The 27,204-nt window shown below is 55.9% G+C and overlaps 1 protein-coding gene across 7 annotated transcripts in view; it reads right to left on the bottom strand.

Moving 5' to 3' along the window:
- The window catches only part of TBC1D9B (TBC1 domain family member 9B), a 40,344-nt gene continuing 13,140 nt past the window's right edge, over nt 1–27,204 (bottom strand). The window contains exons 4-24 of one of the 7 annotated variants that reach the window (XM_061149634.1): nt 26,252–26,480; nt 25,037–25,295; nt 23,434–23,641; nt 21,281–21,493; nt 15,016–15,177; nt 14,617–14,767; nt 13,961–14,175; nt 12,052–12,169; nt 10,954–11,239; nt 9,174–9,303; nt 8,948–9,046; nt 8,246–8,314; nt 7,031–7,271; nt 6,574–6,639; nt 4,953–5,024; nt 4,675–4,725; nt 3,155–3,214; nt 2,314–2,420; nt 980–1,282; nt 653–742; nt 1–548 (exon numbers count right to left, since the gene is read on the bottom strand). In XM_061149634.1, the coding sequence (XP_061005617.1) occupies nt 492–548; nt 653–742; nt 980–1,282; nt 2,314–2,420; nt 3,155–3,214; nt 4,675–4,725; nt 4,953–5,024; nt 6,574–6,639; nt 7,031–7,271; nt 8,246–8,314; nt 8,948–9,046; nt 9,174–9,303; nt 10,954–11,239; nt 12,052–12,169; nt 13,961–14,175; nt 14,617–14,767; nt 15,016–15,177; nt 21,281–21,493; nt 23,434–23,641; nt 25,037–25,295; nt 26,252–26,480 (3,186 nt within the window). In that variant the 3' untranslated portion in view covers nt 1–491. Of the gene's footprint in view, nt 1,283–2,313; nt 2,421–3,154; nt 3,215–4,511; nt 4,583–4,674; nt 4,726–4,952; nt 5,025–6,573; nt 6,640–7,030; nt 7,272–8,245; nt 8,315–8,947; nt 9,047–9,173; nt 9,304–10,953; nt 11,240–12,051; nt 12,170–13,960; nt 14,176–14,616; nt 14,768–15,015; nt 15,178–21,280; nt 21,494–23,433; nt 23,642–25,036; nt 25,296–26,251; nt 26,481–27,204 lie in introns of those variants that run through there. The other 6 variants (XM_061149636.1, XM_061149631.1, XM_061149635.1 and 3 more) reach the window with 6 other exon arrangements.

Genomic DNA, 27,204 nt, shown 5'->3' with positions numbered 1-27,204 from the left:
TGGCTTTTCATTCTTTCAGGGATTTATTAAGGCATTGAGCATAGTGTGGTTCTTTTTAGCCAACTGAAATGAATACAAGGAGACATATCAGGACCCGAGGGATATGTTTTTAAGGTTAATGGTGAGGATGACGAGCTGAAAGAGAATTGAGAGGAACATCTGCAGGAGGTAACCCACCCTGATGCAGTAGATGCTTTCTGCCTGTGTCCTCAACCAGATGCAGGCTTGGGGCTCCTGGAAGGCATCTCGAAGCTCTCACCACGTTGGTGCCCGATAGGCACACCACCTCCCTACCTGGTGCCCAGTGGCAGGAAAGCCCCCAGAGCACACAGCTGCAGGGGAGGAGGAGGAGGAGGACAGGGTGTGGCCTGGCCACAGTGCAGGGCAAGCAAGGGCAGATCACAGAGCCCCCGACACTCTGCAGGGGCCAGGAGGCTCAAGGCAGAATTAGGGGCTGGGACACCCCCTGCCTTGGCCCCAACTGTGACTGTTCAGCCTTCTTTCCATTTACAACTCAATTCTTCTGGGGAGAACTGGAGGGATGTGTCCTTAAGAAGAAAACAAAGGGAAGGAGGGAAGAGCAGCCTTGGAGCCCTCAGCCCGAAACCACAGACTGCTCATGGTCGCTGGAGGTGCTGAACTGTCTCTCTACCTTCCTGTGGTCCTTGATCTTGAGTCCAATGTCTACCCTCTTCTCAAAGAAGTTCACCAGCACAGACTCTGTCAGGATGGAGGCCAGGATCTGCTCGAATGAGATGCACCAGTCTGTGTCAACCACACCCCCACCGTGGGTGGTGGCCACGGGGCTGCGAGCCTCCCCACCCACCAGCACTGTGTCGTCAGCCAGGTCCTCACACTGCAGGGAGCCGGTGCTGACCACGGAGTAGGAGGACATGGACATGTCGTCTTTGGCTTCGTCATCAGACAGAGGCTGGGAGGGAGAGCCCCGCCCTTCACCGCCGCCCCCTTCGCCCCCCACCTGGCTCTCCTGTGGTGTTTTCCCAAGGTGGGTGTCTCCACCTGCTTTGGCTTGGGGGTCCCCTGCAGCTGGTGGCTGAAGTTCCCAGGCTGGGTCTTGAGGGGGGTCTGGGGCTGGTGGCTCATCCTCATCGGGGGCACTGTCTCTGGACTTTCTGCCTGGCCATGCAGAAAACCTCTTCCCCACCTCCCCGATGCGGAGTAACAGGCTGGCCACCGTGGCGATAGCATGGTACAAGTCCTGCTCCATGGGGTCTTCGCTGAACATGTTGTAAAGTGTCTTGCACAACTCAATGAATTGCTCCTTTTGAGAGGAAAAACAAAAGGGACAAGGAGATGATAAAAGATGGGTCAGACTACCTCCGATCAGTCAGACTCACAATGCTAGCCATTCTGACTGGTGTGAGGGTGTTGTCTTGTTAGTTATCTTTATATACCCGTGCCTTGACACATGCATTTCACAGATTAGGACACAGGTGCAGAGGAAAGGCCTTTCTTTTCCAGCTGTCTTTCTTTCAGCACATATAGAGACATTTGGAGTCTGTTCTGTTAGCAGAGACAGACCTATGTCTATCATAAGTTTTCAATGCTACTGACTACAAGGACTTCCCTGTGTTTTAGAATCAGTTTGAGCGTTTTGGATCTTTAATTAGAAGCCACTTCAACTCTCATAACAAAGCTCTTTAGAGAGTGATGACAAGGTAAGGCAGCCTGGGTTAGTTGAGAGGGATGAAGAGGTCAAGTTCAGATCCTGAAACCACATTTAGGCCTTTTGGCCTGAGACTGGGATGAAACCTCCCACAGGGCATGCCATTCTTCAAGCCTGTGGATGAAGGAGCACCCAGATGGCAAGGGGCCCCTCTGGGCAGAGCAGGCCGTGATCAGGCTGCAGTTTGGTAGCGGCCTTTGGTTAGATGTCTGTGGTCCTGCCTGTTAAGACCCTGGAGACTGCAGTCCTGACCTGGAGACCCGCACGTGACTATTGGGCGGTGGGGCAAGTGGGCTTGTGTGTGCGCGGCTCGGAGCCAGGCTGGAGGGACAAGTGCTGTGATGCCAGCTCATGAACGGCAGTCTGAGTTTCTGCCTGTTGAGGCTGACCTTGCCCAGCGCTTCTCTGGTTCACGGATGCCGATCAAAGCAAGTCAGCACCAAGGGAGTGTTCTGGATAAGGCCCTGGAACAACCAGCCCCTGTCCTCCTAGGCAGTCCCTGACTGCTGCTGACTGGTGGGTCTAAAGGGAGGCAGGAGAATTCCTCCATTCCAGTGGGGGTGGGAGGACCCAGACTTGGTCAGAATTTTCCAGAAACACCTCTTGGGTATTCTGATCGGGCCTACCTGGTTCATCTTGGGAAGATCCTTGATCGTCTCCTTTTGAACCTCTTTCTCCTTGGCCCACATTCGAAGGTAGTGCCGGTAGTCAGGAGGGCTAGTTCCCTTCTCCTCTGTGAGTTGGAAGAGAAAGATTAATCTCTATCTGTCAAATGAGAGAAAGAGGGCTGGGGGCTGGTAGAAGGGGATAAGCAGGTTTAAGGATTATCTGGCATGAAGTCACCTGGACCTTATTACAAAAAACCCTGGTATTTGGGGAGGTAGTGATGGGAAAAACACACAGCACCAGGCCCCAGGTTTATGGAAAACAATTTTTCTAGAGACTGGGGGGTGTGGGGGTGGAATGGTTTCAGGATGATTCAAGTGCATTACATTCACTGTGCACTTTATTTCTATTATTATTACATCAGTTGCAGCTCAGATCATCAGGCATTAGATGCTGGAGGCTGGGGACCCCTGCCAGAGCACTCAAGGGTCCCCCTGAGCTATGCTAAAGTAGGTTTGAGCTAAGCTGATGACAATGGCCCTGCTATGTCCTCCCCAAGATGGTGATGGGACCACGTGGAGGCTGGAGAGAGGGTGGCATGGGGAGCCAGGGCACCCCCAGAGGGAGGTGGTGATGGCTGGGGGTGCTCGTGGCCACAGGAAACTCAGGCCTGGGACTGGTGAGTGAGAGCTGGGTGGCTGATGGGCTGGGCCTTTACCTCAGGGAGGGCTCTGGTATCAGGCATGCATCTGCCATGAAGTACGGGGGCTATTCTGCAGTGACAGGGCGACCAGATCCCACCCACCCTAGGACCTCTGCCAGCATCAGCAGATGTTGACCTATATATATATGTATATATACCTCTTCTTTTATCTTGGATGTCATTTCCAGCTTCCTCTCGCTCCTCCTGCTGTAATACTTCTGGACAACAAAAAGAACAAGAAGGTTCTTCTGTTACGACTCCAAACCACTAAGGTCTCGTCTGTGCTTTCCTGTGCAAGTGGACCTGGTCCTGGGCCCTGGCCCAGCTGTCCCATGCAGGGCCGGCTCACTCCACCTGGTTACATTAAACCGGAGAGCCACTGAACCCTCACATCTTCTCTTTCCAAAGAATACGAGTCACGCTACACAGTTCTTAAATGAACGATGATGCATGTTACAGGCAAAACTTCTGAGACCAACAATTTCTATACTTTCTGCTGATAAAGGTCAAACTCAGCGGAGTCTGAGTTACCAACTCATCCTGTAACTGCCACGCCAGCTGATGAAGACATTTTATGTTCCTGAGTCCTATGCTCAGCGCTGTATTTCTTAAAGTGACATACATGTACACAGCATGAACTTGGGGAGAACAGGCTGCCCAGCCCTCCCAGACCTGTTCCCTGAGGGAGTGTGGCTGGGAGGAACTTCAGGTGGAAAGGCAGGTGCCAGCTCCAAACGGCCCTCGGCGGCTCTGTGGTGGCAGGGAAGGGTGCAGCCCTCTGGGCTCAGGGTTTTCATCAGGAAGTGGACCGCTGCCTGGAGGTTAGGTGAGCGCCGAGAACAGGGCTCTGTACCCCCAGTCCGTGGTCTCTCCTCAGGTGCCTGGGACAAGTCTATTTGCTTACGTTCCAAGTATGAAAAAATATACACCTGTTTTTTTAGTTTGTATAATTGAAATCAAGGTCGTCAAGCTTCACAGTCAAGTAAGCCTTCGACACTGTCAGCAGGACTGCTCTGGGCACCGTGACAGCATCTTTTAGTGTCTTTTTGAGTGTGTGCCGTCCTCGGTGTGTTATTACCTATCCCGAGAGCGACGACAGGGTGGCGTTTGGTCAGTTTTCTGGGTGCGTTACACACTGCCAGCTTGACTGCCAAACCCCAGGCCCAGAATACCCCACCACTCTGGGCCCAGTGCCTCCTGCGGGCTTCAAATGCAGCACAGGGCTGACTTCTAATAGGCACCCAACATACACAGTTTTCCTCAACTAAAAAGTTGTATGAAACATAAAACTGTTTCCAAGGAAAGCCTCCACCACTCTCTTCTACTTCCACTCATCTGTGTCATCACAATGACAGTTTTGCAACAATGGTATTTTGTGTTTTTCCTATGACCACGATGACAGAATAGTTTTTCCACGTGGCCGGGAGGTGATACCCTGGTACCTGTGCAACATCACGATGCCATGGGTCACCACTTTCTGCCCCACGACAAGAACGGCAGCTGCCGCTCTCCACCCAGGTCTGCGGCTGGCTACTCAGAGCTTAGCCACACAGGAGGCATCTCGGGGACCAAGAGCTTCCAGGCCTCTTGACCATGCAGGGGAGTGTTCAGAAGATGAAACCCAAGGCCCTGAGGAAGCCGAGTGCAAAGGGGGCACCCTTGCCCCCCAGGCACTGACCTTGAACCTTCCAGGGCAGGAAAAGATCCAGATCGGAGGCCAGAGGAGATGCTGGAAGGGACAGCGAGGAGGAGCAGAGGCAGAGGGAAGGAGAAGCCAGGGTCCAGGAAGGCAGAGACAAGAGAAACAGGAGTAAGAATACCCCTGGGGCCCTGGCCCTTGTTCTGCAGCTCCCCCGGGGGGCACACCCCTACCCGGGGAGGGCTGCAGGCCGCCCGCACAGCCCCCAGCAAGGCTGCCGGGCACAGGCCCTGAGGCCATGGGTGGGGAGCGCTCACCTTCCGAGGAGCTGTCCTCAGTGAAGTAATGGGCTGCTTCCAGGGCCGACTCAGCCTCCTCGGGGCTCAGGGCTGTGTTTGGAGAGAGAGGAGAGTGAGGGCAGGAGGGGACAACCTGACTCTCACCAGAGAAAACCTTCCCGAGTCCCAGACAAAGTCCCTCCCCCGCCCCCTACCAAGCGTCCCCACCCGCAGTCACAGTGGTTACCAGCTGGTGACTGCTTCTGGTTAACTTGTACACTGTTTGAAAATGCAGTATACATCCTGTCAGAGGAGTCGGCTGAACGGCCATCCTTGTCCCCACTCCGTGATGCTGTGGCCCAGAGGATCCTTTCAGGATGCTCCGAGCTCCTGCAGGCACGTGCAAGGGGCCAGGCAGGCACAGACAACCTGTTCTCACGTCAGACCCCTGGGCACTGTCCCACTCCACTACATACTGGCTTGTCTCGCTCTGCGACAGTCTCTGTTCCCGGTTTGTTTTTCCCACTGTGTGCAGGGGAGGGAGTGGGAGGTTTAACAGTGCATGGCCCGTGGGGAGGTGGCAGGTATGGGCCGTCACTAGGGCCCAGGTGAAGCAAGGTGGGCAGAGGTGGTTTGGGAGTGGCAGGGCCAGCCCCACGTGCCCTCACCCATAGGCTCTTGGCCCAGTGGGGTCTGCCCAGCTCAAGCCTCTCTCAGCAGAATGAGAAGTGTTCCTGCCAACCTTCCCAAGGAGGTGTACCCAAGACCACTGTGGCCTGTTGCAACAGGGAAAGACCAGCCACAGGTAAGAAGCCCTGTGTTACGTGTCAGGAGCAGGGCTCGCCAACTCGGTGCAGAAAGCCCTGGAGGGAGCTTTAGAACTACAGTCTGGGCCCCGCCCCCGGTCAGTCAGGTCTCTGGGATGAAAAATTACTCCGGCCAACTCTGAGGCAGCTACTGACTCCCTGGGAGGGCAGGGTCATGAGCAACAGCAGGAACCCAGGACGGCTCTACCCCAGCGCAGGACCCCTGGGGCCAGAACTTCCGCCTGCCCCAGTGTCAGCTCCCCCTGCAAAAATACGGAAGCCCACCCCCGGCCCTTGGAGCATTCTGAGTGGGCATCTCTGCTGAGCAGAGTGAGCTAGGCTGACACAGCAAGACCCCCTGCTTTGGGACCAGCAGCTGCAGACCACCCACTGCCCGTGTCCCAGCGGGCCCCGCACTGCGAGAGAAGGCAGAGCAGAGCCACACAGGCTCCTCAGCCTTCCCTGGGCCTCAGTGGCGCCCCCAGGCTGCCCCTCTGGTGACAGACAGGAGCCCTTGACAGATTTAAGGACCAGCCAATGAACTAAGACGCAAGCCTGAGTCTCCACTGCCGTGGCCACCCCCTCACAGGGGTCCATGGAGGGGCCTGGTGCTGCGTCTGGGCCTCTGCCCATGCGTGGAGCCCTGAGACACCCACACATTCCCTGTAGGCCACACAGGGCCCGGCCCTGCTCTCAGATGGAGAATGACCTGGCCTCAGCCCCATCCGCTGGCTGCTCTGCACTGCCAGGATGAGGAGCCCAGCTGCCCACAGAGGGCTGTGCCTGGGAAGGCCGCAGCTCCGGCTCTGCACTCTGGAGAGCCCTTGCTGGGGAGTGGGAGAGGCGGCGCTCACCTGGAGGCAAGTGCAGCTTGTAGAGAAACTTGAGCTTCTCCGTCAGGTCCCTGTGGTACATCCCACCTGTGGGGAAAGGCCAGCAAGGAGGCAGGCTGGCAGGAGGGCACAAGAGTCCCGCGGCCAGGCCACATTCGCGTCCTCCTCCAGGCGGTTCCAGCGGGCCCCTCCTCACGTCGGACTCTCTCCCTGGAGAGGCCCCAGGGGTGAGCACCCAGCCTCAGGCCTTCTCCTTCTCGGGGGCCTGCAGACCCAGCCTTCAGCAGCAAACTGAGGGAGGGGAGGGGGGGTCCCATCACGTGTCTCCGTGGGAAAACTGCCCTCCTTCATCAAGGATTAAGGGCTCCAGGCTGCCCTAGGCTCGCTATGGTGGGGAGGCTGGCTGGGACTGGGACCTGGGTTTCCTCAGAAAGGGCAAGGGTAGGGAAGAGTCCCTGCAGGCCCTAGAGCCACTCACTCATCCCCGTCACAAACTCCTTGAAGTTGATCAGCGAGTCCTTATTTTCATCCAGAAGCCGAAACATCCGCCCTGCCAGCACAGCTGTGTGGGCACCACAGGCCCAGGGCGTCAGGCTGGCGAAGAGTTCCCGGAACTGGTGTGCGTCAATGCGGTACTGCTCCAGGTAGGGCAGGCTGGGGTCCCGACGCACGGCGGAGGGGTGGCTGCTCCCCCAGTACTGACTTGCGAGGTGCTTGGCCTGCAGGGGGCAGAGCCCGGTGAGACAGCCTGGCCTCCTGGGCCCTGCTTAGGGTCACCAGGCTGACTGGTCGTTCATCCTCCCATCCAAGTCTGCAGCCTCCTGCGCAGTGAGTGCTGGGCTAGACACAGCATCTCACGGAGCCTCCGGCACCGGCACCGCCACCCCCTTGTTTAGGGCCACGGGCACCGAGACAGGGCCCGAGGACCCCCAGGCACAGCGGGACACTGGCTGGACCACTCTGACCCGGAGGCCGACCCAGGGCGGTTCCCCAGGGGGCTGAACCCCGGGTAGCTGGAAGGGCAGATGGGACCCGACAATGAGAGCAGGCAGGCAGTGCAGACACGGCTGTTTCTGCTTGCTCTTCACACCCTTTCCCGTTCTTCTGTTACCAGCACCTGAACTTTTCCTGGAGAGCCCCTCTGGTCCCAACCCAGGCCATGGGGTGTGCATGCAGCCCAGCCTGGGGTCAGCAGCAAGCAGTGTCCTGTAGCCACAGCACCTAACTTGAGTCACTCCAGCAATCAACCCTAGGCTTTTTGTTAAAACCACCTGGAAGGAAAAATTCTCTTTTCATGGGCTTACGGCAAGGATGACCCTGGAGGCTGCGGACTACAGTCCTACTCTCTGTAGGAAGAGCAGTCCACATGATATCTGAGATAGCGGAGCTTGACAAGATGTTGGAACACCTAGACCCGGCCATGTCTGAAGCTGTACATTCCTAGACTTTTCACTTTCATGAACCAACACATTCCCTCTTGTATAAGCTGACTTCAGCAAATTTTCAGTCACTTAAAAGAGTATCTTGCCTAAACTCTGGAAAGCATTAAATTCTACCATGTGAGCTTGGTAATAACTGCATCTGAGGATGTTTTTAAATGTTTTACATCTCTTCTGGCAGGAGGCTGCTGCACAGAGGATGAATTTAGGGGACTCGGATGGGGTACTGGTCCCCCCTTGCTCTTGGCTGTCACCTTAAACACCATGTAAAGGTCCTCCAGTTCTTCAATTGAGAAACCAATGTCCCCAGGTATAGCTCGGACCTAGAAGGAAAGAGACGCAAGATGTAATAACGAATTCTCAAGGTCTTGCTCTTTGAGGGCATCCCCATATGGCACCAACTGCCCTTCCGGTGTTGCCAGCTGGGGGCCCTTTTTGTTCTGAACACCCAGTCAGGGATGCGGGGCGAGGGGTGCTGGTCTAGAAACTGCCTCTGGATTCCTAGAAAAGCCCTGGCAAAGCTCTATGGAACATAACTTAGAACTTCCCAGTGATTTCGTCCTACAGGGACAAGAGGACAAAATCTTACAGCAAGGTCAGCAGGCTGAGTGGGCGGGGGCTGAGGGGCTGTCAGTACCCAGGGGCAGGGTGTAAAGCCAAGCTGGAGGGCTCAGTCCAGAATGGGCTTGTGCTTGGCCTTCGGGCATCAAGGCCAAAGAGAGGCTTCCCTGTGACCAATCCGCAACAGAAAACAGTGACCAGCCCTCTCCCCACATCCCCAAATCTGCACCTTCCCTTCTGCATCCTAGTCCCACACAGGACAGTGCTGGGGGGCCCTGCACCCCGCTTCTCAGGGCAGCCTGGGGTGGCTTGGCAGATGCAGTCCCCTTAGTCCCCGTCCCAACCCCAGCTCCAGCTCGCACCCCAGGGCCACGAGAGCCCGGGTCTATCCATACCACGCTCCTCTTGGCTGTATCCTCCAAGGACTGGATCACTTTAAGCCTCTGTTTAAACCGCATCTGTTCAATGTCCTCCGCCCTCAGGCTGCTGAATTTCTACCAGTCAGAGGTGATTCAGTGAGATCAGGTGGAAGCACAGAGCAGAGAAGAGCCACCCGCCATGGCCAGCTGCACCCACAGCCCAGTGAAGCGATCTGGCCAAACAGCCCTGGTGAGTGCTGACCTCATATGACACCTTCAGGAGGTCAAAGATGTCCACCTCTTCAGGAGGGTCATCTCCGCTGGTCAGCAGGGCATGGAGGTGTGGGATAGGAGGAGAGACACTCTGCTTATTGACCACATTATCCAGGTATCTGTAAGGATTGAAGGACATAAGTCTAGATCCCACACAGGTGACAGGATGTCTCACCCACAGCTGAATGAGGTGGAGACTTAATCTGCCTAGACTCTCAACGAGTGAGCATGCTGAGGGCCGGGCACCCTCCAGCAGGGCGAAAGATGAGTCACTGCAGAGAGAGGCATGCCCTGGCAGGTGCCCTGGCAAATCAGGGGTGCCCTGGAGGCAATGGGAGAAGGCCTCCCCGCTAAAAGGCTGGAGCACTTAATTCTGGTGGCTAGGCTGGCCACCAGGGTCCCACGAGTGGGGACCCTTTATGACTCCAGACCCTACTACAGCAGAAGAAAACTGTCCCAGTTGGAGGGATGACACCCTCCCTCCGTCTGGTGGGTCCCTGGGGATGTGAGGACTCCCTGCCCTGGCCAGGAAGAATCAGAGACCAAAGGAGTGCTCCAGAAGGAGGGTGAGGGAGGAACCCTGTCGAGGACCACAGCCTCGGGCCTGACTCCAGAGGTCCCAGCCCGGCCGGGACCTCACACACTTCCAGACCCTCTGGCTGGGCCTGACACTCAGCTGGGAGAAAGTGGTGGTCCCCCACACCCACTGGCCCCAGCCTTGATCCTGCTCAGGCCCTGCGTGGGGGAAGGGCCCCGTCTCTGTCTGGTGTGGGCGAGGGACATGGAGACTACTTGCCGACTCTGCCCACGGGCAGAGCCTGTCTTCCGGGCTCAGAACAGAGAGCTGGCATGGCCCACAGCAGGGCAGCCACCGCTCTGCCAGCCTGGGACCCTTGCAGGCTCCCAGTCGCACCTGGGCCGGCTCAGCATGCAGCTGACGGGGCCCCCAGCAGTGCTGGGGGGCTGGGAGTGCTCCAGGCTGAGCAGATACATGCATTCGGGAGCCCAGGGCCTGGGCCTGAGGGAGGCCCCAGAAGAGCACCTGTGTGTGAAGGGCTTGAAGGTCGGCCAGGGACTTGGATCCTTTGCCCAGAAATCCCCCAGGGCACAGGGAATCTGCACGTCCCAGGGGAGGAACAGAGTCAGATTCTGATCAGGAAGAGCCCTGTTGGGATGCTGGTGAGAGAAACTGGTGCAGAGCCAACTGTTACGACGTGGGCACAGGGGCCCGGGCAGGGCTGTCAGGGGCCAGCCCTGAGGCTGTGGGGACTGAGGGAAGGGGCGGGATCCACGAGAGAGTCTGTGAGAATGGGACGTGGGCACCGAGGGAGGAGGCTGCAGCCAGAATGACCTGGGCCCCAGGTGTGCCTAGCGGGAGATCGGCTCATCAGCAGCTACAGCAGGCCTGGCACGGGCTCCCTGTCTAGGTGACCTGGAGAGACTGATGCTCCTGAGCCAGGGAAGGCGCACCAGGACTGCTCTGTGGGAAGAGCAGACACCCAGCCTTTGCTGGAGATGGGAGGCTCGGCCTAGTTCCACCTGCCTCCCGCCCAGCAAGCCCTCCAGTGCAGTGAGCTCTGGCCCGCCGCTGTTTCACCCTCTAACTACTGCTTCTCCCAAGGAATGACTGCTTCAGTGCGGTTCTGTCTTCTCCAGAAAGGAGCCCCTCTCCGGCCTCTGGAGTGTCCCCAGGGCTGCAGAGGGGCTGGTCCTGCGGTCCAGGGGTGCACTGGCGGGCTCCCCGACAGGAGGGAGGCTGGCACGGTCACCTGCCCAGGACGGTCATGGCCTCGCCTTCGTCGCCACAGCCCAGCAGCTGCTCCATGTTGGCATCCAGGATGGCCAAGGCCACCTGCAGGATCACCTTGATGCCCTCATAGAAGAAGCAGTCCACGATGACCACCGCGCTCTCAAAGGGCATGACACTGAGGAAGAGGGTCAGGAACCAGGAGAGAGAGATGCTGGAGATCACACCCAGGTCCTGCATCTTTTTGGAGAGCTGGGGCAGGAAGTCTCTTGTGAGCTCTTCGAAGATGCCTTGGTCCACCAGGGCCCCTAGGGAGAGGACAAAGGAGTCTGAATAGTGAGCTCACGTTCCTGGCTCAGGCAGGCCCTCATGTGGGACCCTGGGGTCTGAGGTCCAGGAAGCCCCCCTGGTCCCTGGCCAGCTCTGCTCACAACTGAGGGCTGGAAGGGGGCAGGTGGGGTGGAGAAAGGAAGAAGGTAAAAAATCCTGTACATTTCCTTTCTACTGCTTCCAAACCATTGTGTGAAAAGAAAAGATTTCTTCCACTTTACTTGGATTTTCTTTTTGGGAAATACTAATTTCTCTCTAGGATGTCAGAAGTAAACAGTGACCTGAGTAGCTTTTGTGTGTCCTGACCTGAAGCTGGTGAACAGAGGCAATTCTGAAGGACCCCAAGAGTGGAAACCCACTAAAACAGTAAAGGAAGGACATTTTAGAATAACAGATTTAATTACACATGTAATTAAATATATTTACAAGATCACAGATTCTACCCTTCATAATAGTCAACATGGGGGTATATACTGTATGCTCTAGTTATGATTTTGGAAACTTTCTACAATAAAAACATTTAATGAGAGTTAGCTGGATGTGAATGTAGGCCCCAAGCTAACTACTTCTGTCACTTCCAGCAACTCCTAGGGAATCCGCACAAAGTCTGGGAGGGGCGGCTGGGGCCTGAGTTTGGCTCTCCACCTTCTAGCTGTGTGAAGATTCTGCAGCTTTCTAACCTACGGAGCAGGAGACAACGACTGCCGGTGGCGAGGCTACGAGGCCTCCGGGAGCCCAGCTGTGGGCTGGGTGCCGCCCCCACAGGGAGCTGCCAGCCGTGGGCACTCACCCACCACCCTGGTGTTGTAGTAGTCGGGTAGCATGCGCTCGCAGAGGGCCACCAGCAGCCAGAAGGCCTCCTCCTCGCTGCCATAGAGCAGGAGCACCGAGGTGACGATGTTCATGGCCTGTGGGCACAGGGAGAGTCAGGGGGGCTTACAGAGCTCTCCCTTCCCAACCAGCAAGCCTGAAAGCAACAAACTGTCCCGCCCAACTCTAGGCCGCTTGCCAAAAGGCAATTTGCAGGAAGTCAGTGTGACCAAATGGTCAGCCAAGCTCCTCACTGGGCCAGCAGGCATCTGGACCCCTGTGAAGGTGAGGGTCTTCTCTGCAAAGGTGTTTGTCAGCACAGAGCCGGGAGGACATGTGAACGAGCTGCATGCCATGGCCACACAGCTGCGGGGAGGCCGTGACTGCAGCAGTGACCACACTCAGCCTGAGCTGCTAGCCAGGCTCGTAAGAGGAAGCTTCAGTGGTGGCCAATTATCTTAAAAATGATTTAGAGCCACCACACTCAGTTTCCATGCACTGGCAGTATGTCCTGCAGGACACTGGTCCTACAGCAGGTGGTTTCTCTGAAACCACTGTTTCAGGGAAACAGAAAGCCATCTGACCTGGCCAGGAAGATGCCCACTAGATTTGAAATCAAATCCCCCTGGAAACCCAAATCAAAACTGCAATGAAGATATACAAAACGGACTTGTGGACACTGTGGGGAGAGGAACGGGGAGGAAGAATTGAGCAAGTAGCATTGACAATATGCACATTCCTTCGTGTGTATGTGTGTAAAACATAACCAGCGAGAAGCTGCTATATGACGCAGGGAGCTCAGCTTGGTGCTCTGTGATGGCCGAGGGATGGGACAGGAGGGGGCAGGGAGGCTCAAGAGGGAGGGGATACATACATGTGATTATGACTGATCTATGTTGTGTGGCAGAAAGCAACACAGCATGGTAAAGCAGTTATCCTTCAACTAAAAAAAAACTGCACTGAGATGCCACTTCATGCCATCAGGATGGCTACTATAAAAAAAAAATAACCGGTGCTGGTGAAGGTGGGGAACAACCAGAACTCTTGTCCATTGTGGGTAAGAAAGACGGTGCGGCTCCTATGGAAAATGCTATGACAAACCCTCACAAAATTAAATACATAAGCTAGCAATTCCACTTCTGGGTATATGCTCCAAAGACCTGAAAGCAGGGTTTGGGACAGATCTCACACACCTATGCTTACAGCAGAGCTATTCACTAAACAGCCAAAAGGTGGAAGCACTCCAAGTGGCCACACAGGATGAACAGAGAAGCACAGCCTGCACATACAGTGGCATTCTCTAGCCTTAAAAAGGAAGGAGATTTTGACACATGCTGGAACATAGATGAAACTCAAGAACATAAGCCAGTCACAAAAAGACAATATTGTATGATACTTATATGAGGTACTTAAACATTTAGTATATGTGCTGCCGAAGCGAGCACATGAGGTACTTAAACATTTAAAATCAAGAGTCAGAAAGGATAATGGTGGCTTCCAGGGATAACCAGGGGAGTTATTTAACGGGTACAAGTTCCAGTCTGCAAGATGAAAAAGAATTTTGGAGATGGAGAGCGGTGACAGTTGTACAATGATATACCTAGGGCCACTGAACTGTACACTTGAGATGATTAAGATGGTAAGCTTTATGTTATTGTATAACACACACACACAGGAAACAATCCAACTTGCCTTCAGGACCCAGACCAGAGGCACACAGAAGACAGCCTAACACACAGCATGAGGAGGCCGGGAGAGGTAAACACTCTTTCTAATTTCATCTTTTTCTGGGATCAGGATTTCCTGGGGGGCCAAGGCACAGCTGCAAGTGTCTGAGGCCATCACTCAGGCCAGGACCACATGCAGCTGGCCCCTGCTAAGCCCCGTACCTGGCAGTAGCCGATGGTGGGGTTCCGGAAAGCGTAGGCGGTCAGCACCCTGCGGAGGGCCGCGATCCCAAGCTCATTCTGGAAGGCAGGGTGCTCGGGCATCGAGCGGTGGAGGTCTCGCTCTATCTCCTCTGTGGCCAGGCTGTACCTGCCCATGGACTTCTCCACCAGCTCGGCATAGTAGCCGGGGTGAGTCACCATCTCATTCCAGGCCCCTGTGGAGACACAGCCAACAGCTGGCCGCTGCCTCCTCCCCGCCTGGGACTTTGAGGGCAGGGACAGGGCAGGGTGGAGACGTCAGTGCACTGCAGAAGGGCGGAGGCCCTTGGGTGCCAGGCAGAGCTTCCCCCATGACTGCCCCTGAGAAGAGTCACCCAACCATGTTTCAAATGGCTGACTCGCGCTCCTGAAAGCATTCAGGCGGCCAAGACTGTGAATGCTGTCAGAGCCTGCCGGTGGAGAGGAGGTGTCAGGAGGCCGGATCCCCTCCCACGGCCGGTGGGAAGGCATGCCCTTCCTGGCACACATCACGGCCGAGGGCCCCATTCCTGCCCTCTAAAGGAGTCAGTCCCTGCCTGCCCACTCAAAGGCCGGCTGGGGTGGGCGGGGCTCCTGCGTGGAGGCGGGGTGTGGGGCTGTGAGGCAGGTCGGCTCACCGGAGAAGAGGAGCCAGAGCTCCCCGCGGAGGCGCTCGGGGATGCCCTTCAGCACCAGCTCCCGCGTTCTCGCTGTGCGGTACATGCACATGCCGCGCCCGAACTCGAAGAAGTGGATGTTCCATGACTCCTCTTTCATCTTCTCCTTGGCCTGGGGGAGCAGCAAACAGGGGGTCTGCAGTGCCACCTCCGCCCCTCCTCCGAGGGCTGGGGTGGTGCTACACACGGCACTGCCCTCAGCGTCCCTGGGACCCCGTGGGCGGATGGAAGCCCACGCTGACCGGTCAGGCAGGATGTCCCTGGGCACTGCGCAGGGCCACCCGAGGGCCACAGACAATCCCCACCCCCCCACCCCACGCCCGGTCCTGCACAGCGGTGGGGCTCCCCGTCTGGGCTTACCCCCTTGGCGCCCAGGTCCTCCATGGGCGTATTTCTCTGGAAGAGTCTGAGCAGTCCCTGGGAGGCGGTTGGTGCCTCCTGTGCACGGCCCCCTTGGAGGCCACCGAGGGGTGAGGTCGGGCTGGCAGGCTGTTCTGACAGCTCCTGGGGCGCTGGGGAAGGCTGGGAAACAGAATACAGGAGGGCAGGCACTGAGTGGGGAGGCGTGCTCCGAACAGCAGGAGGTCACAAGGCCGCCCAGCCCTGCCCCCTCTCTGGCCAAACACATAGCTCACTGCCCTCCAGCACCAGGGCCAGGCTCTGGGGCCCGGCCCGTCAGACCCTCTCTCCGTGAGCTCAGGGCCAGGAGAGAAGACGACCCCAGGAGAGTTCTGCTGAACTGTGTCCCCGACAAGGGCTTGATGCGCAACACCTGCTCCTGCTCCAGCCTCGGGGGTGCAGACCCTGCCGACCCCTGGAGAGAGGGCTGTCCTTGGGCCTCAAGCCCCATGAGGCCCCTGGCCACAGTGACCAGCTTGGGGTGGGGGGAAGTGTCGGGAGAGAGCCCCAGGGCCCCCTCTGGGATACCGGGCTCTCCTTAGCAGTCTGCCACGTTTCTGACAAGGCTGCTGGGGCTCCGGGAGGTAGAGATGAAAGACACAGACCTAGAACCAGGTGTGTGTGGGGAGTCCCTGCCCATGGGCCATCTTTAACTGGCAATAGGTCCCTGGTAGGGCTGTAGGCCCCTCCCCAGGGGGAATCCAGCCAACAGCAAGAGAAATGGATCCTGGGGAGTTCTGGGAATATCCTGGGGGGCATTTAGGGCTGGGAGAAAAAAAGAGGGGCACCAGGGACAACGGTCCAGAAGGAAGCCCCGATATTCAGGGTTCTTCCCTGGCTTTCTGGAATTGCAGCCCCCAGGCCCCACCCAGCAGGACTAGAGAGTAGTCCTTAGGACCCTTCAAGTACAGCGTAGATGACAACAGGCTTCTGTCCCCTGCTTGTGGCCTGGGTTCCACCCGCAGGCCCCAGACTACAAGGTGAACGCACGGTCATAGGTGATGGTCTGTGTGGGGAGCTTGCTCCAGGGCCCAGGGTCAGGTAGGCCAGAGGCAGAGCCTGCACTTTCTGCTCCCCTCAGCTCCCTCCCTGGGTGCCCACCAGCAGGAACACCACTCTTGGATGGACACCAGTCACTGGCTCCCCTGAATCCACTTCTGCTGCCGCAGAGGCTCCCCACTGTTGGGGGGGGACACAGCACATCTCTCTCTACTCTTGGCCCCACACTTTGTGGAATCCACTGAAGCCTGGGGTGATGGCCACAAGCTAATTAGTGTTTCCCGCCCCCTGGGCTCGGGGGCTTGGGGGTACTATGTCGGTCACTTTGCGGGGAAACTCAGGACAAGCCAAGGAGGATGCAGAGGGCGGGGTTGCCATCCTGGGGTCACACATAACTGGGGATAACAACCTCCTGGCTGAAAGCTACGTCCAGCTCTGCTGACAGGCCGCTGAGAGTGCGGCCAGGGAGCTCCGCATGCTTTGGTCGGAACTGGGTTTCTGCCCTTGTGCTCATCGGCTCTGACCCCCCGGCCGTGGTCCATCTGGCATGCAGCAGGGGTACGGGATGCTCCCTACACAAGAGCCACAGCAGTGACTGCTTCGCAGGGAACATATTCTAAACTCATTAAATTGTACTCTTTCAATACGCACGTCAAGTTTACCTCAGTAGAATTGTTTTTAACAGAAAGGAAGAAAGGAGAGAAAATTCTGCTAGGTTCACATCCATGGGAAGATCCCCCGGGGAAGGGAAAGGCTGCCCACTCCCATATTCTGGTCTAGAGAATCCCATGGACTGTGCCCATGGGGTCCCAAGGAGTCGGACGCGACTGAGCGGCTTTCACTTTCTTCTTTGTTTCACCTCCATGATCTGTCCTTCTGCCCATGGCTGGTATTTTCAAAGTGGATTTTAGATCAACTACAAACACATTTTCAAGACAAACTGTCTGAATCCAGGGGCAAGACCCTAGACTGAAAGCATCCTGATGCAGAGATTTCTGCTTCTGGCCCGAGGATCTCAGCAGAGACAAGGACACAGATGAACTTTCAGGCCACAGAACACGGCAGAGAATCAGAAACCTCAGTGCTGGAAAGGAGACTGACTCAAGGATGTGAGCTCAGCGATAACCATCCCTCATGACAGACAGGTTCCCGGGGTGATGGTGAGCCCAGGCCCACGCCTGGGAATCCTGGGTTTTCCTAATCCAGTCTCTCTCTCCTTCCCCTCAGTAACTGTCTTACCCGTTCTTCCAGCGCCAACCTTGCAAACCACCTGCCTTCCTCGCTTCTACAGCCAACTATTTATCTGAGCACGCAGAAGCACGAGCAATTTGACAGCCATCCACAGTCACTCCCGCTGGCCCACCCTCCCACACTGGAGGCTGTGCATGCCAGGCCCAACTCTCCCTCCACTTGAGCCCAAGATCCCAGCGCTCTTGCCTCTAAGAGCATCTTCCAGCATGTGTAGAAGATAACCCCTCTCCACTGGATTCATTACCATCAGTACAGAAATCATGCTGGTGTCCCTACAAGCCCTCCTCATTCTTCATCCGGATGGTGCTCACATGTTGTGTCCACTCTGTGAAAGTGTACCAAGCTGTGCCCTTAGGATCCATGTACTTTAGAGCATATACATCACACTCTGATTGCAAAGTCAGTCCCTGAAGGCACCCATGTGAGTCTCAGCTGGCCTTTCTACAAAGTTTCTGGAAAGAGTTGCCTGAATTCACTGTACCTTTCCCTCTTCGTCAACTTAAAGTGTCAGAAAGTGTACGTTTATCTTCTAACAATTACCTTCATCTTAATGATGTCTTTATCTAATACCCTGGGTCCCCTCTTTTTAGACACTGGGCTGCCTCCTAGGGACAATATGAAATTGGCCAGTAGCTCCGTTTCTGCCCGCCCCATCCTTTTCCCTGCCGACACATAATTTAGAGTGACAGACTTCTGTTCTTAAAAAGGCAGGCAGTGAGCTTATTCTGCTTTCCACACTTCCTGATGTCGCGTTTTCCTCATGCTCTGTGCTGTCAGAGCATATAAAATCACACGCGTTTGTTACCGGTTCATCGTTTTGTATCTACGCCTCATATATACACTCAGTGCTCCCACCAGGCCGCCTGCCAAAGCCTCTCTGGTTGCTTCTTGGTTGTCTGAGGTTGTTCACTAGTAGACTCATCAAAACCTGATGGCTTCCCTGACTTCCTGCATGTTCCTGATGGCTTGTGGTCTTAATACCTGAGTGTCAGCTTCCCAGATAGAAAATCCTGGGACCACAGCATTTTTTACTGTATATTTTTAAAATGTTGCTCTATTTGTACAAAATTTTGCTATGAAAATGTCTGATGTCTCTCTGATTTTCATTCCTTCATAAATGACTTGGTGTTTCTTGACTGGTTGTCCAGAGGAATTTTTTAATCTTTAGAGTTCCATAGTTTTACTAGATTTTATCTCAGTGTGTACATATTACATACTATTTCATATTGATTTTCCAGATGTACAAGACGCCTTTCTACCAGGCAGGTTTAAGTTTTCTCTTATATTCAGAAAGCTTGTCGTGAATCGCAGTTTCTCTCAGCTGTCATTCCGTGGCTTTCTTTTCCTTTTTTAGGGAGCTGTGTCACACAGACATTGGATCTTCTTTGCTTCAGTTGTTTCTCACGTCTGTTGACTGTTTTCTCTCTCTCTATTGCACTCTCCTCTTTTTTTTCTGAATCTCCTACCTCTGGTGGGCAGTTTATGCTTGGAGCACATTCCAGTATGGGCTGGTTGCCGTTCAAGTGCTCAACAGCCATCTGGGGCTACCGTACTGACGGCTGCACCTGGATTCCATTCTCAACATGCAGCCAGAGCAGCTCTGCTACAACACAAACAGACCACGACCCTTCTCCAGACTAGACTCTCCACTGGCTCAGAGTCATGGCTGAGTGCTTACAAAGGCCTACGGGCTCTATACGCTCTGGCTTCCCACCCCCTCTCCCATCTCACCACCTGAGCCCTGTCTGCACTCCTCTCAGCGGCCCTTTCCCCAGATACTTCCGGGCTGGTCCCTTACTTCTTTCGAGTACCACTTGATCAGAGTCCTCCTGTCCCCTGGCAATCCTCATCCTTTTATCCTGTTTTATTTTTTCCATGGCCCTTACTGCCACCTAACGTATTTAATGTTTATTTCCCTATTGACTTGTCTTTTTCACTGGAATATAAGCTCTAAAAGGGCATGAATTTTGTCTAATCAGCTCTATTTCTAGTGCCTAGAGGAGTGTCTGATGCCTATCAAGAATGCAGTAAAATATACTGGATGAAGAAGGGCAGGTGCTCAGAAGGGGCCCTGGGGCCAAGCTTGGTCTGGCTGGTCAGGTCCTGTCATCTTCCGCACTGGGTCTTGAAAAGGCAGTTCAACATTCCTGCTCACATCCCTTTTCACCAGACCAACCTCACTATTTTTTTGAAGTCACAGATCAAGCCCAATCTCCTCTAAGAAACTTTCTTAAATTCTCCAACAGGCACTGATTCTGCCTGTTCCCTCCCCATCCATTCTTTATCTACTTAATAGTTTACTGAGCATTGATTAATGGGTGGGACATTTATGGCTCCAATGCTACCTAGTGGGAATGTAGGCCCTGCAATGCCAGAGCTCCTGATTTTCCTGGAGCAGCCAGACAGGTGGGTTTTTATATGGACTCTTCTAGTGTTTTCACAAATCTAGATTGCTAATAGCATTGTGGCATCTTGTTACACCAAGAAGGAAGGAAGTGATCAAACAAGGCTACGGTAATGTCAAAAGGACTCATGCCACCTGAATAATCGTCCCCTGGCCATAGACAGAATGAGGATAAAAACTGTCCTGAGCTGAAACGAATCAAGTTGCTTAAATATGTAAGTTCATAATTATACTAAAAAGTAAACACAAAAACTGAATTGGTCACATTTGGAGGATACTAGAAAACCAACTTGTTATTTTAACAACTGGTGAATAAAAAAAATAAAGGATTTATTCTGCCTTTTCTATATGAACTGTGCCTCAGGGTGACCAAATAGCTGATGAGGCTAAGTTTCTCTATACAAAAGTATTCCAGCTAATGATCAAAGGAATGATAGAATTAAGAGTGCTCCCACTGCAATCCTAATGAGTTACCTAAGGCATTACTTAGCCAATACTTGTCAATGACAAGCACATAACCAGGTAACAGCACATAACCAGGTATTGTACACCTCTTGGTGGAAGCACACAGAGCCTCAATCCTGCCTACAAGTGCCTGCTCCCCACCTCACACCAACATAAACAATTAAATCAAAAGTTGAGCTGGATCTTACCACCCAACCACCAACTTACACGAAACAGGGCACTAAAGAACCTGTTAAATGCTTGCAGGGGAAGCAATCGGCAAACACCAGGCTGTGAGATACTCTACAGCACAAACGACCAACTCCTTCAATAAAATACTGTGAGAAAAGAGAGAGAGAGAGGGAGAGGGAGAAAGAGACGGGAGCAGAAACCTGTAAAGAGATTACAGCAATCAACTGCAACAAATAAATGATCTATGTGCACCTCAGTTCAAGTCTGATCAAATTGCAAAAAGTACACGTGCATCTGGGGAAATGTAAACATGAGTGTGAAAGTCACTCAGTTGTGTCTGACTCTGTGACCCCATGGACTATACAGTCCATGGAATTCTCGAGGCCAGAATACTGGAGTGGGCAGCCTTTCCCTTCTCCAGGGGATCTTCCCAACCCAGGATTCGAACCCACGTCTCCCATATTGCAGGCGAGCCACCAGGGAAGCCCGTAAACACAAGTATTTGATGTTAAAGAATTATTAATGCTGTTGGTACTGTAAGGAGACTGCAGTGACAGGTGACCCTGCAACAGAGGCTGAAGGGAGAGATGCCAGGTAAAAAACCCAAACTGGCAGGCCTCAGCAGTGTGGCTCCCAGTGCTGGAGACGCACGTGAGGGACAGTGATGAAGGGGGCTGGTCCAGGCAGAGATGGCTTCTCACGTGGAGTAAGACTCGAGGCAGGCAGGCCGACTTGAGGGAGTCTTGGGGCACAGAGAGGTCTGACACCCCGAGCCCCGTGTGCGTGGCTAGGACCCGAGACTGGGGTTGGGTGAGGTTTTCCAGCAACGCCAAGCAGGGGCCCTGTCCACCCAAGCCCCAGGCAGGCACTGCAGAGCTACCTGGGCTCTCCTTCTGCTCCTGACCCCCGCCCCGCTGCTCTGGGGGGCCTGCTCACCTCTGGGGCTGCGTCCACGATGCTGGCTTTCCTCTCTGCTCGGCTGCCTCCTGACGGCTTGGATGGCATCTTCTGGAGGAAGTCAGAGATCCTCTCAACCAAGAACTCACGGTCTTTCAGGTTGGCGAACAGAAAGGTCATTTTGCTCTTAGTGCTAATAGACAGAGGGCTGGGCAGGACGCTGGAGCAGTCAGCTTTTTCCACAATGGTCACCTGAGAAGCCAGAAACAGCATCTGGGGGTCTTTATCTTGGGACACAGAACCACGTGGTTTTGTGAAGGCGAGAGCGCAGTGGGCTCAGGCTGCCTTCTGGGCTTGGGGCGGGGAGGGGGTGTAGGGCTCTGCAGGCCTGGGTGCTTCACATCCTGACCCTGCCTCTCGCTGCTGTGTGTGTCCTGTGCACGTCTGAGCCCTGTTTCCGCCACTGCTGCTGCGTGTGAGGCTGTCAGCCTTGGAAAACCGTCCTGAGGGGGATGAGGCGGAATGCAGAGCCTGAGCCCAGCTGCTCCCTGATCAGCCCCCTCAAGGCTGACGGTCCTGCCCCCGTCCTAAAGCCAAATGAGCAGTCATTCCCCTCCTCGGCACTCACTCCCTCAACACCTCCTGATGCATATCACGGGCCCAGTTCTTTTTTAAAAAATTAGCTAAGCTTTGGCTGTGCTGGGTCTTTGCTGCTGCCCAGACTTTCTCTAGCTGTGGCGAGCAGGGGCTACTCGCTGCAGAGTCGGGGCTTTTCACTGTGGTTGCTTCTCTCGCGCGCAGGCTCAGTAGTTTTGGATCACCGGCCCTAGGTGGCGCTAGTGGTAAAGAACCCACCTGCCAGTGCAGGAGACTAGGAGATTAGGGTTTGATTCCTGGGTGGGGAAGATCCCCTGGAGGAGGGCGTGGCAACCCACTCCAGAATTCTTGCCTGGAGAATGCCATGGACAGAGGAGCCTGGGAGGCTACAGTCCATGGGGCCCCACAGAGTTGGACATGACTGAAGTGACTTAGCACAGTGGACACATGAGTGTGCTGGCTCTGAGTAAGGAGCCCCTGGGAAGACCCCTGGATGGGATGCTGAGGTCAGGGCTAGGTAGGGGCCTCCATCCTGACCAGCTGTGGCCGCATTCCAAGAGCTTCCTGGGTTAGCCAGAGCTCTCCGATGTCAGGATGTCAGGACCCCTCAGGAGAAGTGGAGCTGGGCTTAAGATGAGTCTGTAGCCAACCCCCAGACCTCAGGGTCAGGTTGGGACAGCAGCCAGGACAAACCCACAGGGCTAGTGCCAAAGGGAGTGTGGGGCCCCTCGGCCTGGAGCTGTGGCTCCTTTAAGTCTTTGCTCTGACTTCCCTTGGGGAAACTGAGGCAGCACAGTCCCTCACACCTATTCATGACTATACCCACAACTTCAGGGCTTTGTACAAAGGTCAGAGAGGTCCCCTTGTTCTGTTTTAAACAGAATCAGACGACCGTGATTTAGGTTCTAACTTAAGAACCTCATTGTGCTTCAGTAATTAAACAGCCAGTATGCCTTGCTGGGATCTATCCCTGACCTCAGGGTCTGGGCCTTCTGTCTGGGTGGTGGTGGGGCGGCGGCTGCTCCCCCTCACTATACACCCTTCACTGCAGCACAGGACAAATGGCTTTGTTTCCATGAGAGTCACTGTGGAAGCCCAAGAAACTAGAGAAAAAAATCCCTGTGACAGATAAGAGCTAGCTTACAGGTGAGAGTTGACCCTCCTCCTGCCAAGGCAGGTGTCAGGAGGGGTCAGTGAGGGGGCCTCTGAGTGACATGATGGAGGTGGGCACGGTCAGTGTCCTCCAGGCCCAGCCAAAGCAGGGATATGCCAAAGTCCAACTGGAAGACCCAAGAAGGCAGGCCTAAGGGACACGCACCTGCAGAAGGCCCCTGGGCTCTGACCCAGTACCAGTGTGAGCGCAGCTGGCAGGCCAAAGCCTGCCCCTTCTTCCCACCAGGTGAGGCTGACCCGTGAGCGGGCACCCAGGGCACCCAACACCCCACGGGGCCTGGCGGAGGACAGGTGCTCAGGGAGGGGCTGAGCCGCGTGCCCTCGGCGCTCAGGTCTCCAAACCTTGAGGGGCTTCCCCGGCTGGGAACCTGGCCAGGGGCCCTGGCAGGCGAGGGGAGAGCTGGCGAGGGTGTTGGGCTCACCTCCCGCAGGGGTATGATAAGGTGGCAAGCATCCTCCTCCTTGCTGGCGAAGCAGATGTAGTTGCTGGAGATAAACATCTGGCCGGGGATGTGCAGCTTGTTGAACGGGGTCCACAGCGTACAGCTCGTGTGGCCGTCCAGGCGCTCGTCCCGGGGCAGCCGAAACGTGGCACGGTAGCACTCGTTCTTGGCTCGAGCATCCAGGTCTCTGGTGGTGGGAAAGGGGATAAGCGTTAGGGCTGATACACTCCCGAGGGGGCCTCATGTCCTCGGCCTCCTCACTGGACTCAGGCTCGTGGGGGTCCTCCTGTGAGCAAGTGGTGCCCAGGGACCTGAGTTCAATAAAACACGAATACTGAACGATCTAGTAGGGAAATGTGGACATCCGTCGGGTCAGCAGAGGAGCGGTGAACAAACAGCATGCCTCGTGTGCCCAGAAGATGCCTGTGCCCACCCTGCTGCTTCTTCCTGGGAAGACCAGGCCCCCACCTAGGAACCCAGACAGGGCCTCCCGACAGGCAGGTGTGGAGTTAGGACGAAAACGCAGGGTGCTAGGACTTCCCCAGAAATGCAGTGGTTATGATTCTGAGCTTCCACTGCAGCGGGGGCAAGTTCCATCCCTGGTTGGGGAACTAAGATCCCAAGTGCTGAGTGGCTTGGACCAAAAAAACCTCAAAAAACATAACACACGGTGCTGTTGTTTAAGAGAAACACACCCTCGCTGGGCCTATGACAGTGTGAGGCAGGGCCCTGCAGGGACCAATCTTTGTGAACATCTCCTCCCCAGGCCCAGGGGGGCAGCCAATCTCCCTGGCCTGGCGGCCCCCTCGACAGACACCCTCGATGGACAGCGCCAGAGCCTGCCGAGTGCTGTCCTGTTTGTTTCCTTCCCAGAGGTTCTGAGAGCCACTCGGTCACTCGAGAGAGGCAAGTGCTGTCCTTGGACAGCGTTCTGCCAGAAGGTGCAGAGTCTGGGCCTGGACTGTGGTCTCTGAGCCTAGCGGCGAGACTCTCACTCAGGCCATCTCTGCGCTCCCCCTGGCCTGCGAGCGTCCCGTGACGCTGCCACGGAGGTGCAAGGACAGAGCTGCTCTGGAGTGGCTGGCCCCGCGACGTGTTCCTCGGTCTGCTGGTTCCCACACAGAGTGGCAGGGCCTCAAACCCGCGCAGGGCGCTCTCCCGGGGCCTGAGCCAAGCCGTCCGTCCCGGGGGGAAGGCGGCTGCGCTCCCTGAGCTGGGGTGCGCTGAGGCCTTCCCGACGCGGCCTCCGGGGCCGCCCCGGCTCCCGCGGTGGGCGGCGGTCCTGGGCTCCGCTGCGCGCTCGCTCACCGCCAAGGGCCCGGGCCTGGGCGAGTTCCTCTGTCCACAGGGGCCCCGGCTTCCTATCTCAGACTCCGGAGACGGCGAGCGCGCCCTGCGCCGGCGCTGGAGAAGCGATACAGGAGGCACTCCCTCCGGGCCAGCGGCAGGGTTTAGGATGATGCCTCTGAGGACCCCCTGCTCTTCCTGCACTACCGAAACCACCCTTCACCGGCCCCCTCCCACACACGGTGCCTGTGCCGGGTGAGGAGGACGGGTCCCCGCCCGGGCGGGGCCGACGCACCGCTTCAGCGCCGAGATGTTCCTGTGTGGCCGCGGCGGCCTGGGCGGCGCCCTCTCCTCCAGGAAGCCCTCGCTGTCCAGCAGCTGCCGCACGGCCAGGTTGGCCAGCTGCTCCATGAGCTTGAAGGTCTCCCCGATGTTGAGGAACATGGAGAAGAAGAGCTCCTGGTCCCGCGTGTCCACGCGGATGCTCTCGGGGAAGAGCAGTGTGGCGTTCTTCTCCAGCCGCGTGACGTCCACCCACTGCACCACCAGGCTCACTGGACGCCGGGGGGACAGACACAGCATGACGGCAAACTCGCTGCAGGGCCGGCGGGCCGGCTCCTGCATCCCCGCAGTGCCCAGCAGCCGCTGCGGCGAGCAGGGCCCCCAGGCCGGAGCCCAGCTGTGCAGGGCTGACCCAGCTCCCAGTCCCAAGAACCTCCTGGGCTTGCCACAGACTGGCTGAAGGATGACATGAGTGAACAAGCAGAGGTGAGCGAGCTGAGCCCCGGGACCTGAAAAGCCCCAGCTGGGGGGAATGTCCTGCCATGGGAACAAGTCACTACATGGTGTGACTGGCACAGAGAGGACACTGGCCCTGCCTCTGAGCAGATGTGAAGGCGGGACAGAGGCGGGTGAGGTTGGGACACGTGTCTGCATGGCTGGGTGCTGGCCTTGCTGGGCCTGGGAAGGGGACACTGAGAGCCGCTGAAGCCTTGGGGCTGCTTTCCGGGGTGACGTGTCAGCAGAGGGTGTGGGCTGGGTGTCTGCCCTCTGTCCTGAGGCCAGGGCTTCCTGGGTGGAGGCCCTGCAGCAGGTGGGTGCAGAGGCACATACCCAAGGCCCCATGGAACCTGGAGCTACTCAGGGATGAAGGGGGCCCTGGTATGTTCTACGTGAAAGAGGGGAGGCCCTGTGCTGAAAGTCACCATGTGAAGAGCTGCGCTGGTTGACGCAGACATGACAGAAGCCCCCGAAAAGCCAGGTGATATTTGGCTCAAGTCTGGGCATTCTGCTCATGGGTCACTGTGTTCTGGGGAGACTCTGGTGGTTGTGTGGGGACAGAATATCGGGGGGCTGTGGAGGCCAAGCCCTCAGGAAGTCTGGAGGACCGGGGAGGGGGTGCACTTTGTAGAGGCGAGGTGGAGGGTGAGTGCAGAGGAGGATGCCCGCAACAGCTGGAGGCTGGGGCAGGGGCTGGGGTGATGCAGGGAGCCCCGCTGCTTCCACTCACCCTCCTTGCCCAGCAGAAAAGAGTAGAAGCAAAGGTGGTTGACTGTCAGGTAGAGCCAGCCCTGCCGCGGCACTCGGCCCTTCCAGTAGCTGCAGGAGTAGTAGTTGACCAGCTTCTCCCCCTCGGGCATCCCGAACTGCTTCCTCATTTTCAGCTCGGCCTCCTTGAACTTCCCAGGGTCTTCATCTCCCTGGGGCTGCACGTTCTTGTTCTCTTCTGCGATGATGCCCTGGAGGAGGACACGGGGAATCAGCCAGGGGCGCTCGGGGCTCCTGGACACTGACCCAGGGCCACAAGCAGGGAGACCCGACAGCTGCTCTGGCCACACAGAACAGGCAACTTCCCCTAACTCCCTGAGCTATTTTTCTGTACTAGCTCAGAGCAAAGACTTTCAAATTTACATTTTAGTTATTTTAATGTAAATACCTGAAAAATATAATACATAAACATGGCAAAAAAAATTGCAAATAGTAGAAAAGGGAGTTCAGTAAGAAGGGAGTCTCCATCTCCTCTGCTGTTGTAGCCACTTTGCTGATTTTCTCCCTAACAGGCTGGCACTGATGCACCTTTAAGCAATTAACACACAACCTGCTCTTTCCCTTCTTTCTTTGCCCAGATGGGATCTTGCTGTGGCACTGTTCTATGAAGGGCAATTCTCACGCCAGTGTCCTGAAGGCTGTTCTGTATCTGACACTCCCCCCCCGCCCCCATGCCAGGTGCCTACTGCCTCTGGCCCTTGCTCAAGGCCCTTGGGCCAGCTGCAGGGCCCACCCAGCTCAGGGCGTGTCAGTCCTGTGTCCCGCCAGCATCTTTCCTGGGCTCAGGGTGCCCAGAGGCATCACCCTGGGCCACAGAGCCAAACCTCTTGGAGGTACAACAGGTTCTTAGTACATCTAGCTCAAAATGTACATGGGGTATGACTACGAGGTAAGCTAAAGGAATTCAAGGCAAGT

The sequence above is a fragment of the Dama dama genome, chromosome 9 (genome assembly GCF_033118175.1).
Source record: "Dama dama isolate Ldn47 chromosome 9, ASM3311817v1, whole genome shotgun sequence".
NCBI classification, from domain to species: domain Eukaryota; kingdom Metazoa; phylum Chordata; class Mammalia; order Artiodactyla; family Cervidae; genus Dama; species Dama dama.
The sequence above is the reverse complement of the archived record's forward strand: the minus strand, read 5'-3'. Positions and strand labels throughout refer to the sequence as shown.